This window comes from Triticum urartu, chromosome 5, assembly GCF_003073215.2.
Source record: "Triticum urartu cultivar G1812 chromosome 5, Tu2.1, whole genome shotgun sequence".
NCBI classification, from domain to species: Eukaryota; Viridiplantae; Streptophyta; class Magnoliopsida; order Poales; family Poaceae; genus Triticum; species Triticum urartu.
In genome coordinates, this window is record NC_053026.1 from 575,555,162 (window position 1) to 575,569,406 (window position 14,245).

At 46.5% G+C, this 14,245-nt stretch overlaps 1 protein-coding gene across 1 annotated transcript; it reads left to right on the forward strand.

The window, feature by feature from the left end:
* Nucleotides 1-413: 413 nt before the first annotated feature.
* LOC125510878 lies at nt 414-2,764 on the forward strand. The gene is made up of 2 exons (XM_048676157.1): nt 414-1,313; nt 1,399-2,764. The coding sequence occupies exons 1-2, from the start codon at nt 1,096-1,098 to the stop codon at nt 2,498-2,500; spliced, it is 1,320 nt and encodes a 439-aa protein (XP_048532114.1). The 5' UTR covers nt 414-1,095; the 3' UTR covers nt 2,501-2,764.
* The last annotated feature ends 11,481 nt before the right edge of the window (nt 2,765-14,245 follow it).

The window sequence follows — 14,245 nt, forward strand, 5'->3', positions numbered from 1 at the left end:
TCCATCACGAGTATGCCGCCGCCGCACCATCCTTACTTGAACAGTCTGGTTTTCAAATCCACCCCAAAAGCGGATCGCCTCGTTGGGAAGGATCTGAAGAATTATTAGCCGGCGTCGCCATCGCCACTGTCGAAGCCATGATGCTGAACAACCCAAAACCCTAAGAAAATAATGCCTAAAACAATCCACACGCATGAATCCGACGACCGAGGTCGTTAGCGGAGGGGAGGACAGCGGCGGAGCAAGGTTTTTTTTTTTTTTGAGCAAAGCGGCGGAGCAAGGTGCCCTGGTGGGTGGAGACGAGATCGCCTTTCTTTACCGACCGCGTGTGAAAACCACGGCGTGGCTAGATCCGTGATCGTCTCCCTCTCCGAGACTTGAAGGGTACGGATACGACTCTCCATATGTAATGTACCCCACGCCCGGAGCCACCCCCGTCAATCGGCGCACACCTTTGCCTCGCATAATAATCGCATTAGCCCTACAGTTTGCGAAAGAGGCCGCCGTTTCCCTAATTACCACTTGGTGTGTAAAGCCGAATCCCTTGTTTCCCCTTCTTCTTCTTCTTCGCTAATCCTTCCCCGTTCCGCCCTGAAACACACGCTCCCGTGCCATGGACGCAGGGAGCGGAAGCTAGTTCCGGCGCCGCCCCATCCCTCTGGCATCCGCGCCGCTACTCACCCCGCCCCAGGACGCTGCCTTGCCGTTCCCGTACACCAGGCCGCACGACCACCGACCGCCGTCCTCTCCCGCTCGAGCACCGACCGCAGCAGCCCATCTCTGCTCGCGCACAGGCCGCCGCCGCCCCTCTCCGCTTGAGCATCGACCGCAGCCACCCTACCCACTCGTACAAAAGGGAAAAGAAAATCCCTTTTTCCCATCGCCGCCGCCTCCTCTGATCTATCCACGCAGCCCTCTGCCACGTCCCCCCCAGGGGAAGACAAGCTGGCGGGGACCTCCGGAGCCCAGATCCCCTTCCGGCGGGCGGCTAAGCGACCGAGGGGCCTTCTCGATCTGCGCCGCCCCTCTTCTTCCGCCCACATCCTACCAAGACCTGCAGCGAATCCAAACTACTCGATCGCTTGTTTGGCTCAAATGAATTGCAATTGGGGGACCAAGCGCGCGCGCTCCGCGTTCGGTGGTGGTGGCAAGGCGGCCCTTTCCGGCCAATCCACGCAACCACTCCGTCCTAATGACAGGTGCGTTCATTCTCATCTACATCCCTCTTGGGGTGCCAAGCGGGCGCGCTCCGCGCTCGGCGGTGGTGGTAAGCCCGCACTTTCCGTGCAGTCCCTACCCCATCCTAATAACAGGTGCGTGCATCTTTCCGTTGAAATTATTATCGTTTGATCCCATTCCTGTTCGTTTCTCCAATTTTCATCTGATTCCTTGTTCCAGTGCCAGCACCTCCACAAGAGACTGGGCCAACCTCGGGGATGGGCCAGCCGGCCTCATCGCCGAGCTTGCCCTTGCTAGCGATGTGGCGGACTATGTCCGCTTCCGTGCCGTCTGCCAACCATGGCGGCGGTGCTCGCCGGACCCGCGCGCCGGCGGCCTGGACGGTCGCTTTCTCCCCCGCCAGTGGATAATGCTCGACAAGGCACTTGCCGGACCGCGCCGCCATCGCTTCCTTAACATATCTACAGGCGAGTGCATCCATATGGATCTCCCAGAGCTCGCCGAGCACACGCTGCTTGCGCTCACCCCGGAAGGCCTCCTGCTGCTGCTCCACGAGTCCACCCTGGTCGTCCGCCTGCTGAACCCTCTCACACACCAGCTCACCCATCTCCCGCCGGTGACCGCCCTCCTGAGCCCCGAGCAGAGTCGATCTAGGCGCTGCGGCTTACAGATCAAAGTTATGGTGTCTGGCGTGGGCCTCGTTGCAGATTCCTCGGTGGCAGTCAGTTTCTTTGATCCCATGGTGCTTGCTGTCGCTAAACCCGGCGATGATAGTTGGACAGTGGCCCACAATGATGGAATTAATACGACTCTGTCTTTTGCGGGCCGCTTCTACTGTGCCACCTACAGGGGTGTCATGGTGTTGAACATGGGCTCAGATCAGCAGCCGCCACGGCTCCATATGGTCGCTGATCGGAGCAAGTCGTTTTATTTCAACCCAATGGCACACAGCCTCCACCTGGCGGACAATGGTGGGGAGTTGATGCTGGTGCACCGGACCCTATGCCACGACACCAAGTATGGCAGGAGGTATGATGTTTATAGAGTGGATTTGGAAGCTGGAGTCCTGGTCCCGGTCAAGTGCTTCAACGGGCGTGCCGTGTTCATGGGCATGGGTCGCACGATTTCCGTATCAGCTCAGAACCCCTTTCCCTGTGTTGCTTCTGATACCATCTACATGGGGCCGGATTGCGATGTCAAGATTCAGGGTTACAATATTGCAGATGGAAGAAGATGCGATCTGATTGGAGCGGTATGCCCACGTAGCGTTGTGGATTGTCTCCGCTACTGCATCCAGGGATTCGGCAAGCTACTTGCCTGAGCCTCAGGACGAATGATGGGTGTTTGCTCTTTGCTATGATTCTGTTTCTCTGGTGTGGTGTTTGCCGTGATTCTGATCTTGGCCTACTGCTGGGTGTGGTGTCTGCTGTGATTCTGGTCCTGGCCTTATGCGTCAGTTACTGTGTATCAGACAGCATTAAGATATGTACCTCAAATAATGTAAACGCTTATTAAACAAAAATTGTTACTGGTTTTCTGTTTCTGATATTTACATATGATGTGGCAATATACTGATGAAACGAAATTATCTGCATCTTCCTACTTTTTACATCCTTGATGTTTTGTATAGGCCGCTGGCCCTTCTCCTTCCATGATATATACTCCCTCTGTTTCTAAATATAAGATCTTTTATAGAGATTTCAATACGGACTACATACGGATGTATGTAGACATATTTTAGAGTGTAGATTCACGTATTTTGCTCCGTATGTAGTCCGCATTGGAACAGAGGGAGTACCTCTAATCTGACCTTTGTACATTCCTTCCATGATATATATTGTAAGTTTTAATCTAATTTTTGGTACCATTACATGACTCACAACAGTCATACGAAGTGCACCAGTAAATCTTTTCCTTATAAGTGGATCAATAAAAGTAGAATGAAGGTTTTCATTTAACATCTGTGTAAGGGTACTGCTGGGAATTTTCATGTTGAGGAACGCGGGCTGCTCTTACCAGGGCAAACACATGCCCTTCATATCTTATTTGCGATATATAAATCATCTGGAACACATCATTTTCATGAATTTGGTCAAGTTCCTCGTATACTGTATAATTTGACAGCATATGTCCTCACAAAAGGGAGGAAAAAAAATATTGCATATGTCTCTGCATTTCAGTTCCATACTTTTGAGCTCAGCAAACTAAACTTGTTTCAAACATTTAGATGGCTCACATCAGACAACCAGTAACTTCAGCATTACATGCATAAGCTGCTGGAGGAATGCCTTCAGCTAACCACAGAGAACTGGTGCTGTGCACAGCTTCCTTTGTAGCAAAAGATCAGTAGTTGTGTAGACTTATGCCAAGCCTGAATTTTTGTACATAGAAAGTTAGTGTGCTAAGGTGGCCAGTGTGGTGTCGCCACATGATCACTGACGGAACTGAATCTATCTCGCAACCTGCAGGTTGTAGACACCAGGCTGCTTCTGTCTTGAGCATGCCAAAGAAGAAGCCACTAATATTTTATTTTATTTACTCAGAAAAAATAGGGCGCTATCCAACTCCTGTCTTCTATAACATGATAATGATCAAAAGTTTAGCTGTAAATCCTGTTAGACCAAGGACTCAATCCATTGATCAAGACTGTCAATATATTTTGACTTTGTTGTTTGTTCTGATCCTGACCAGCAGAGGATCATGCTTCAACTTGAATTTTGAGGAGTTCACTCCAGGATTAAGCATCTTAACTCATTATGATCTTTTCATTGATCTACCATTCCAAATTTCAGGTAATGGACCTGCTTGGTCCTAGCCCCTCTGCCCCTGGGATGTTTGGCATTCACTCGGACAGGAGTAAGTATCTTATCAATCTTTTCACTCCCTCTGCTTTGTTCTCCTTTCTCCTTGCTGAAAGTATCAACACCCCTGACAGTGACAGGATGTCATTTCAAATGGTTGCTTGTATTGCCGTTAGGCCATATTAATTATTGCGAAGATTCGCTCCAAAGGTTACTTTCAAGCCATTTGATGTTCTTGAGATGCATTTCCCGTTCTTTTTTATCCCTCCATGTTAACAGTTGCTGATCCTCCTATTGTGGCCAGCTTTGTGCATGGTGATGTAAAACCTGAAACCTTTTGCTTGGTCAGCCTGGATCCGCTCAAGAAAAGAAGTTTTTCTCATGAATTTGGTTACTTTATTATTGATGGCTTATTACTGCAGGGAGGTAACATAAGTTTTCTTGTCTGTAAGAGGAAAATGGAGACTTCTCCAGATATGTTATGTAGATTCTGTCCAGCTCCATTCAAGCATTTTCTTGAGACTGTCACTTGTATGAAATCTGGCAAAGAACCAAAGTACAAAAAACGTGTTTCTCTCTTTGATGATTTAATCGAAAGGACCTGCTTCGAGACCCATCAGGATCTATGGAGCTCTAGAGGACTGCACTGCTTTATCCACAACATGTATCTGTGCTTGTCAATTTAAGTTGCCCACGCTTCTGTTGTGCAAATTGTAGGTTGGAAATAAGCGTCGAGGAATGGCTTTAAATCTGGAAGAAGACGAATAACCTATGAAAAATGTTCGGTTGGGGAGCCCAACAACTCGGTGAAATTTGGTTTATAATCCTAGGTGGCCCACAAAGCAGCGGTAACTCATTTTGAATTTGAAAATGCTGACATATTCTCCAAATTTTCTTTTGCTTGCTCAGACATGATTTCTTCCTTCCCTTGCCCTGTAAAAGTGGTCTTTTCTGGTGGCCACATCAGCACAAAGCAGGACCCACCTGTCATAAACATGCTCAAAACGCCCTAAGCCGCCGCCTATCAGTGTCTTATGCAGAAACTTTACCATAGATTTAGTCAAAAATCGTGAAGTTGGTTTTCTGCAAACCTAGCCCTCAATGTGGTGGCTTCGTGCAATTAACTAGTTCTGGTGCTTCAAGTCCGATAAGCTCCCCGCCACTCGCCACGCCTACACGACACATGGTCAGTGGCGGAGGTAGAGGGTGGACAGGGTGGGCCACGGCCCACCCTGAGATTGAAAAATGGGCTTTATAACATAGGGAAAAAGCTAAAAAAGAAAAGAAAAAATAAAATTATATGTACAATTGCACTGTTGGCCCATCCTGACCCATTGGGCTAGGTCCGCCACTGCACATAGTCATCATCGGCTCTTCATACTCCAGATCAAGGATTAGATGACTGTAAGCGTCAGATGGCTCTAAATAGCTGGGTTATATGAGTACTATTTAGCTCTAATTTATTTTCTTTAAAAAGACAGGAGTTCCAGTTACTTATCGTTGTTGCGAACTTGCGATATCTTGGTGTGAACTCCAATTTTTAATGTCATCCAAGGTAGTCATGCCTAAATTTTACCTGATATCCTGGTGAAAGCAGCTATCTGAACTATACTATTATGTTTTTCTGTAACTAAAGCATTTGTGCTCGTTGTTAGTGATGAAAGGGTTTTGTTTTGACTTATTATGATTTAAGCAAGTAGCTCCTGTTTGTCTGCCTATCCTCTGCTTGCTTGTTCTTGAGATTGGGAGATTGGGAGCGTGCCTATTTCAATTGTTATCGATCCTGTTCCGTAAAGATGTTGTTCCTGCCTTCTGCAGATACCACTTCAGTATAGCTGATTCAGAGCTGCATCAGCATATAGAAAAAATGCAATGAAGCTGGCTTGTTGATTAGCAACTATGTGAAGGTACGTTGTGCATTTCCTTTGCTAGCTCACAGTGGCGTACATAATCTGTCCTCGTGTGTTGTAATATCTTCATTAATATGTCGGGACCTAACATTGAATAAAATTTCCAGGAAAAATGGGTGAAGAACCTATATATCACCTCAATCTGCTACAGGCGAACCGTGTGTTGACGGCAAGCTGAACTCTTGTGCCAATTGTAAAGAATCATGCTTGGCTGTTGTGGTTGGTTGCTGACGCTGTCAATCTATGATCCAACTTTTGATAAAATGGACTCCAAAATGAGAGCGGGGGAACATCGGTGCGTTGTAATTAAAGTCATGCACCTGAAATGCGACATCGTTTTTGCTGCCGTCTGCTAGTTGTTGTTCTGGTCTGTTCTCGTTTTGTTGCAGTAGGTTCGATGCTTCCTGAGGATCTTAGGCCATGAAGCTGGAGGGTATGCATCCGCTCTGTTTCAGTTTTGTTGCTTGGAGTTGGAGGAATCTTGAATCTTAAATCACTATTTATTCACACTGGCTTCTAATTAGTCATCCTGAAGACTGATCTGTCACTGATATTAGATTGGTACCTACATACAGCAAGTGTCCATATTTTATTGCCATGGGATAAAACATACGAAGAATCATGGGATAACGTCATCCATGACACAAGCTCACACTATAAAGTGCTTTGGACAATCATATGGTCTTTGGCTAGTTAATTTTCCCATGTTCTATAAGCTGCTGATCTCCTCATTATATCTTTACCACATTTAAAATTTCCCAAACAGACAACAATCAGTACATAACTACTTTATTCATTTTGACAATTGAATGTGCAGCCCCTAAAGGATAGGTGTGGCGCCTGTCGGCTAGGCGCTGCACTGCCAGGTGTGGGGCCGGACCTGGCCCCGCGGTGCCATGGTGGCCAGGCATGCAGTGCCCATTGCTCTGTCGTGCGCTGCACAAAGGGTCAGCTAGGTAAATTTCTTTCACCGACGGTACACTTTGTGAAATACTTTCATCCAAAGGTCAATTTTGTCAATTTTACTTTTTTTTCTCATGGAACAGAGAGAGTATCGGCTTTCCTCCCTTCAAAAGAAAAGAGAAAAAACTGTATACGGATAGGCCATGACTGTCCATATGTATCCTCGCCCAATACCTGGCCAAAAAGGAAGAAGAAGCATCACGCCATGTGATTCCACGCAAAAAAGAACGGAATCTATAAACACCGAATGTGCTGTGTTTTTGCATCTCGCCCCGAATAAGTTTGTTGTCGTTGGATCGCATGCAGACATATTGGCACACGTGAAGTCGCCACGTCATCCCAGCTCGGTCGTTCGGCGTCGAGGGGAAGCTCCCGAACACCTTTCTCGCCCCTGGACGCCTATCCATTCCTCACCCATCCCTCCTACGCTCATCCATGATTTCAAGCAAATCCGCCACCTCTCCCGCGCCTCCGACGACCGGCGACGAGTGTCACCAGGTTCCTTCCAATCCGCCCACGCTGCTCCTATTATCTTGCGCTGCTTGTCGTGTTCCATCTAATTTCTCTTCTCCATCGCGTATAGAATGACGTCGCCACCAGTGGGTCGTGCCAATTCAGCCCGGCTACGACCTGACGCGCGGCAGGGGGCGCCATTCACGGCGCGGCTCTCCCAGCCGACCATAAAGCTGTATCGCTGGATGACTTGGGCGACTTTTATGATCACAGGACGCGCAAGTCTCCGCAACGTGCAGCTGTCGTAACCCCGGGAATGAGCTCCGCGAGCAGCGCGAGAGCTGCTTAGTAGCGCGATGAGAAAGAGCAAAATAAGTAACACGGAACAACCAGGCACCGCCCGCTTAACGATCCTAACAGGAGCACGCGCGTCGGCGTCACCCATGAGATAATAGCTTGTCGAATCATACCCTGCAGACGCCGGATGCGACGCGGAGAGCCGCGCGAGAGGGGCTCGAGCGGATTATACTGCTTGGCCGATCCGAGCGGAGTGGGCATGTGAGGAGAGACGGAGTAGCGTGACACGTTAAGATATGGGCGTCCCACAAGGCGAACGGAAGACATGGTTCGTGGCGTGGACCTTCTCGCTCACGGACAAACAGAGTGAGAGGTAGCTTGGATACTGAAGAAGGACGTGAGCTAGCGTAGTGTGATCGCTTCAATATGTCTGACGTCCATGAAGATCCACTCGCACTTGGAGCCACACACGATCAGAGCACAACTTACTGTGGGGACGCGAAGACATGACAGGATACGAGACCCACGACGAGCGCGGTTGGTCTATAGATTCCGTCTTTTTCGCCGTCGCAATCACATGCCTAACCCCCCCTCTTCCTTCTCCTTCGCCCCCAGGTATCGCGGGCGAGATACAAATAGGACAGCACTCGCACCCGAAAAAATTCCGTATAGTCACGCATTTTCTACATTTTCATTATAAGAGAGTCGGTACAAGAAGAGTAGTTACGCTCAGATCATGATCTTCATCTAGTAGAAAAAATGTAAAAATCGACGAAAAATCGACACAATTACGGCGATGAAATGTATATTTCACATGAGCTAGATCCACACCGCAATGCCGAGTGAAAGAAATGTTTGTATCCTATGCTGAACCCTTAGTCATTGTCACAACGCGCACGGACCAGAGGAAATGCACGCAATGCCTGCCACCATAAGAAGGTACCTCGACAGACGTTGGGTCCAAGGTTCCGGCCTCGAGCATTCCTATGACTTGCGAGTAGTCGCATAGCCGACAGAGCTGCGCGCCTTTCCTCTTGATTCCCTTTAGAGGAGCTCCGCAAACATTCAATCATGTCAAAACAATGTCTAGAGTCACATAGTAGACGTATGTACGAGAGAATTAACTGTGATTACAGTATGCTTCTGTTTGTGGCAAATAGTGCTAAAATCTTAAATAGATATATTGTAATAGCCATTATTACTAAACCTAATTTTAGGTTAAGTAGCTTGGTCGGATATTGCAGAAAGGTTGCAATGTTTACTATTATGTTTTGGCATTGACATGGCGTTGGTCATTAACAAGTGCAATCAGTCTACATCTTAACTAAGATAACACTGAGGCAAATAATTTCACTATCTGCATGGAACCTATCCAAAGACCAGGTCGAATGTCAGAAATACTTTAGCATCCGAAATTTACCATAGACACTTGATAATCAGAGTGTGAGTCTTGTTGTCAAATGTTTTGAACATGGACCATGGTCCCTATTCAGTTTCATTGACATGGGAATTTGTAGTTGCACCGGATGCACTATCTGGAAATTCGTCATTAAAGATTATGTAACTCACTAGGGCAAATAATTTAAAGTATATTGCGAGTTACCACACGTGCTGTATTAGGGCAATAATCAATCACTAATAAAATATGTACACGAGATGTCAGTCAATTTCAAGTATAGTATCGAACAATATAAACAGTGTGAAGTCAAAATATCTCATTAATGAGAGATTCAATAATCAATGATATCTCTCATCAATACCCAACGATTGCAACAAAACCGATAAGACAACTAGAGTCTGAGGTGAGTACCACTAACTCCTGCACTCATAGCTTGATGCCTCAAGGAATAATTCCTTACTAGATCTATTCGAATTACCTACTGCACCGGACAACTGAAATCATCGAAAAAACGAACAACCATGAGAAGCACAAAAACAACAGCAAACGGCCTGTCATTAAAACACTATGTCGCATTCAGGTCATGACTTAATACAAGGCGCGAGAACTGTTTCTTATTCTTTGTTTCTCATACACACTGTAGCATCCGAGACTAATTATCAAAAGTTGTATCTACTAGTACTGACAGCCGTCAGCAATCGGCAACCAAACAGCAATGACATCGATTTCTTAGCTTTAGCACTAGCACGAGCAGTATGTTCATGTTGCAAGTCAATACGACACGGTTTACAGCCTGCTAATAGAAATTTTGGATGGTTGAAGTTGATAAGGCTCTCACCACTATGCAAATTTAATCCTAGAAATATGTATTACTCTCATTGTGTAGCTTATGTAGGAGTCTATCGCACAGACATATAATCTGTAGATATATAATTTAAATAACACGAGGACGATTATTGTACCGCACGTGAGCATAGAAATAGTGAATATGCATATCTACAACGGATACCTCAAAGAGATTCTTATCAGTTACAACAATACCACGGCTTCAATGCATTCTTCCATTAGCTGGCAAACAAATCTAATTCGCCGATAATTGCTAAGCTTTATGAACGGAGAATCCGTGAGCTTAACTTTGTCAGAAATCTAAGATTAATACCGTTATCTGTAGGAAACAGGATCGATAACAATTGAAAGTAGGCCACGCTCCCAAATCTTCCAGAACTCCTCACGAATCGAGCAAGCAATAGATTTAAGAGTTTCCATACATAAACCCAAGTGAGCTTACTTGCTTAAGGCATCAAATAATTTATCATAGTTAGAAGCCATGTCCAAAAAAACATTCATTTGATCCTTATAGATCAATGTCAACTTTACAGCAACACTGAGATTTCGGCAACACATGTTATCGTATTTTTAGGTCCAAGATAAAATGCCTGTATAGAGCAATTATTCAATACATGATCCACTAAGCTTGTTTCTTACAGGACAATATCCATGGTAAAATTCAAGCGAATTCACACACTAATCTAGAGAATAACATTACTATTGAGTGACACAAAATATCTTCTCTCGAAATCTCTACACAATAACATTAAGTAACGGAATCAATGCTATCTTTCTATAAAGGCGAAAACATAATATTGAGGAGGCCGCAAATGCTGTCGATAAACGTTTCGGATTTATCTCAACCTTCAGCTATTTTTGGAAGGCCAATTGACACCTTATTCAGATATAAGACCTACCACTTGATCTGATAGAAGACCTATATGACTTATGTCAGTGGCGGACCTAGCCAAGGTAGATGGCCAACAGTGCAATTTGGACATATAAATTAATTTTCCTTTTCTTTTAGCTTTTTCCATGTTTTAAGCCATTTTCATCCGGGTGGGCCCGTGCCACCCTGTCCACCCTCTACCCCGCCACTGACATAGGCTCGTGTAGCTGGCGAGTGGCGGGGAGCTTATCGGACTTGAAGCACCAGAACTAGTTAATTGCACGAAGCCACCACATTGAGGGCTAGGTTTGCAGAAAACCAACTTCACGATTTTTGACTAAATCTATGGTAAAGTTTCTGCATAAGACACTGATAGGCGGCGGCTTAGGGCGTTTTGAGCATGTTTATGACAGGTGGGTCCTGCTTTGTGCTGATGTGGCCACCAGAAAAGACCACTTTTACAGGGCAAGGGAAGGAAGAAATCATGTCTGAGCAAGCAAAAGAAAATTTGGAGAATATGTCAGCATTTTCAAATTCAAAATGAGTTACCGCTGCTTTGTGGGCCACCTAGGATTATAAACCAAATTTCACCGAGTTGTTGGGCTCCCCAACCGAACATTTTTCATAGGTTATTCGTCTTCTTCCAGATTTAAAGCCATTCCTCGACGCTTATTTCCAACCTACAATTTGCACAACAGAAGCGTGGGCAACTTAAATTGACAAGCACAGATACATGTTGTGGATAAAGCAGTGCCGCATATCCTCGCGATTCTATCGCATTTCGTCTCATATGTAGGGCAAGAGAAACCCTTCAATTTTTTTAGTCCATGGATGGTATGTATGTATAGCGACCACGACCAGTTTATTAAAATTTTTTTGAGACAACCTCGCATGCTTTATTCATCATCCATAATGTTTACAGGAAGAAAATCAAGGTCTCCTGGCTGTCCTAACCACACATGACGGCCAACACCTAAAGACAAAGCATATCTAGCGAGATTGCGAGCCTCGAAATTCAAGCTCCTAAACTCATGAACTACTTTACATGAAATAAAAGAGTTTGCACGAAGTATTATCTCATGCACAATAGCTCCATATCCAGCCGCCAAGTTCTTTTGGACATCTTCAACCACCCTCTTGCAGTCTGATGCAATTTGAATTGAATTCTCATATAGATCCTCAGCCAGAGCTTGGCCTTCCCTTACTGCTATTGCCTCAAGTGTGCTCACATCTATGATGAATTCAAGTTTTAAGACTGAAGCACCCAAGAATCTTCCATTGTGGTCTCGACACACCGCTCCCGCTGCGCCATACTCCCCTTGCATGGACACTGCCGCGTCCACATTCATTTTTGCATGACCCTCGTGTTGGAAATATGCCCTAGAGGCAATAATAAATTAGTTATTATCATATGTCCTTGTTCATGATAATCGTTTATTATCCATGCTAGAATTGTATTGTTAGGAAACTCAGATACATGTGTGGATACATAGACAACACCATGTCCCTAGTATGCCTCTAGTTGACTAGCTCGTTGATCAATAGATGGTTACGGTTTCCTGACCATGGACATTGGATGTCGTTGATAACGGGATCACATCATTAGGAGAATGATGTGATGGACAAGACCCAATCCTAAGCCTAGCACAAGATCGTGTAGTTCGTTTGCTAAAGTTTTTCTAATGTCAAGTATCATTTCCTTAGACCATGAGATTGTGCAACTCCCGTATACCGTAGGAATGCTTTGGGTGTGCCAAACGTCACAACGTAACTGGGTGGCTATAAAGGTGCACTGCGGGTATCTCCGAAAGTGTCTGTTGCGTTGGCACGAATCGAGACTAGGATTTGTCACTCCGTGTGACGGAGAGGTATCTCTGGGCCCACTCGGTAGGACATCATCATAATGTGCACACTGTGATCAAGGAGTTGATCACGGGATGATGTGTTACGGAACGAGTAAAGAGACTTGCCGGTAACGAGATTGAACAAGGTATCGGGATACCGACGATCGAATCTCGGGCAAGTACAATACCGTTGGACAAAGGAAATTGAATACGGGATTGATTGAATCCTCGACATCATGGTTCATCCGATGAGATCATCGTGGAACATGTGGGAACCAACATGGGTATCCAGATCCCGCTGTTGGTTATTGACCGGAGAACGTCTCGGTCATGTCTGCATGGTTCCCGAACTCGTAGGGTCTACACACTTAAGGTTCGATGATGCTTGGGTTATAAAGGAAGTTTGTATGTGGTTACCGAATGTTGTTTGGAGTCCTGGATGAGATTACGGATGTCACGAGGAGTTCCGAAATGGTCTGGAGGTAAAGAATTATATATGGGAAGTCCTGTTTTGGTCACCGGAAAAGTTTCGGGTTTTATCGGTAATGTACCGGAACCACCGGGAGGGTCCCGGTGGTCCACCAAGTGGGACCACCAGCCCCGGAGGGCTGCATGGGCCAAGTGTGGGAGGGGACCAGCCCCAGGTGGGCTGGTGCGCCCCCCTCCCCCCCACAAGGGCCCAAGGCGCCTAGGGTTTGGGGAGGGGGCGCCTCCACCTATCTTGGGGGGCAAGCTTCCCCCTCTTCCCCTCCTTGGCCGCCACCCTAGATGGGTTTGGGGCTGCCGCACCCCTTGGGGTGGAAACCCTAAAGGGGGCGCACCCCCTCCCTCTCCCCTATATATACTTGAGGACTTTGGGGCTGCCAACAGAGGAGTTTTGACCTCTCCCTGGCGCAGCCCTACCTCTCTCCTCCTCGTCTCCTGCGGAGCTTGGCAAAGCCCTGCTGGAGTACCACGCTCCTCCACCACCACCACGCCGTCATGCAGCTGCTGGACGGAGTCTTCCCAACCTCTCCCTCTCTTTTTGCTGGATCAAGGCATGGGAGACGTCACCGGGTTGCATGTGTGTTGAACGCGGAGGTGCCGTCCGTTCGGCACTAGGATCATCGGTGATTTGGATCACAACGAGTATGACTCCATCAACCCCGTTCACTTGAACGCTTCCGCTTAGCGATCTATAAGGGTATGTAGATGCACTCTCCTTCCCTCGTTGCTAGATTACTCCATAGATTGATCTTGGTATTGCGTAGAAAATTTTGAATTTTTGCTATGTTCCCCAACAGTGGCATCATGAGCTAGGTCTATGCGTAGTTTCTATGCACGAGTAGAACACAAAGTAGTTGTGGGCGTCGATTTTGTCAATTTACTTGCCGTTACTAGTCTTATCTTGATTCGGCGGCATTGTGGGATGAAGCGGCCCGGACCAACCTTACACGTACGCTTACGTGAGACCGGTTCCACCGACTGACATGCACTAGTTGCATAAGGTGGCTGGCGGGTGTCTATCTCTCCCACTTTAGTCGGATCAGATTCGATGAACAGGGTCCTTATGAAGGGTAAATAGAAATTGGCAATTCACGTTGTGGTTTTGGCGTAGGTAAGAAACGTTCTTGCTAGCAACCTATAGCAGCCACGTAAAAACTTGCAACAACAATTAGAGGACGTCTAACTTGTTTTTGCAG

Coding starts and splice junctions, on each gene's coding strand:
- LOC125510878 (XM_048676157.1), top strand. CDS start 1,096: ATGAATTGCAATTGGGGGACCAAGCGCGCGCGCTCCGCGTTCGGTGGT. Junction 1,314..1,398: donor CTACCCCATCCTAATAACAG/GTGCGTGCATCT, acceptor TCCTTGTTCCAG/TGCCAGCACCTCCACAAGAG.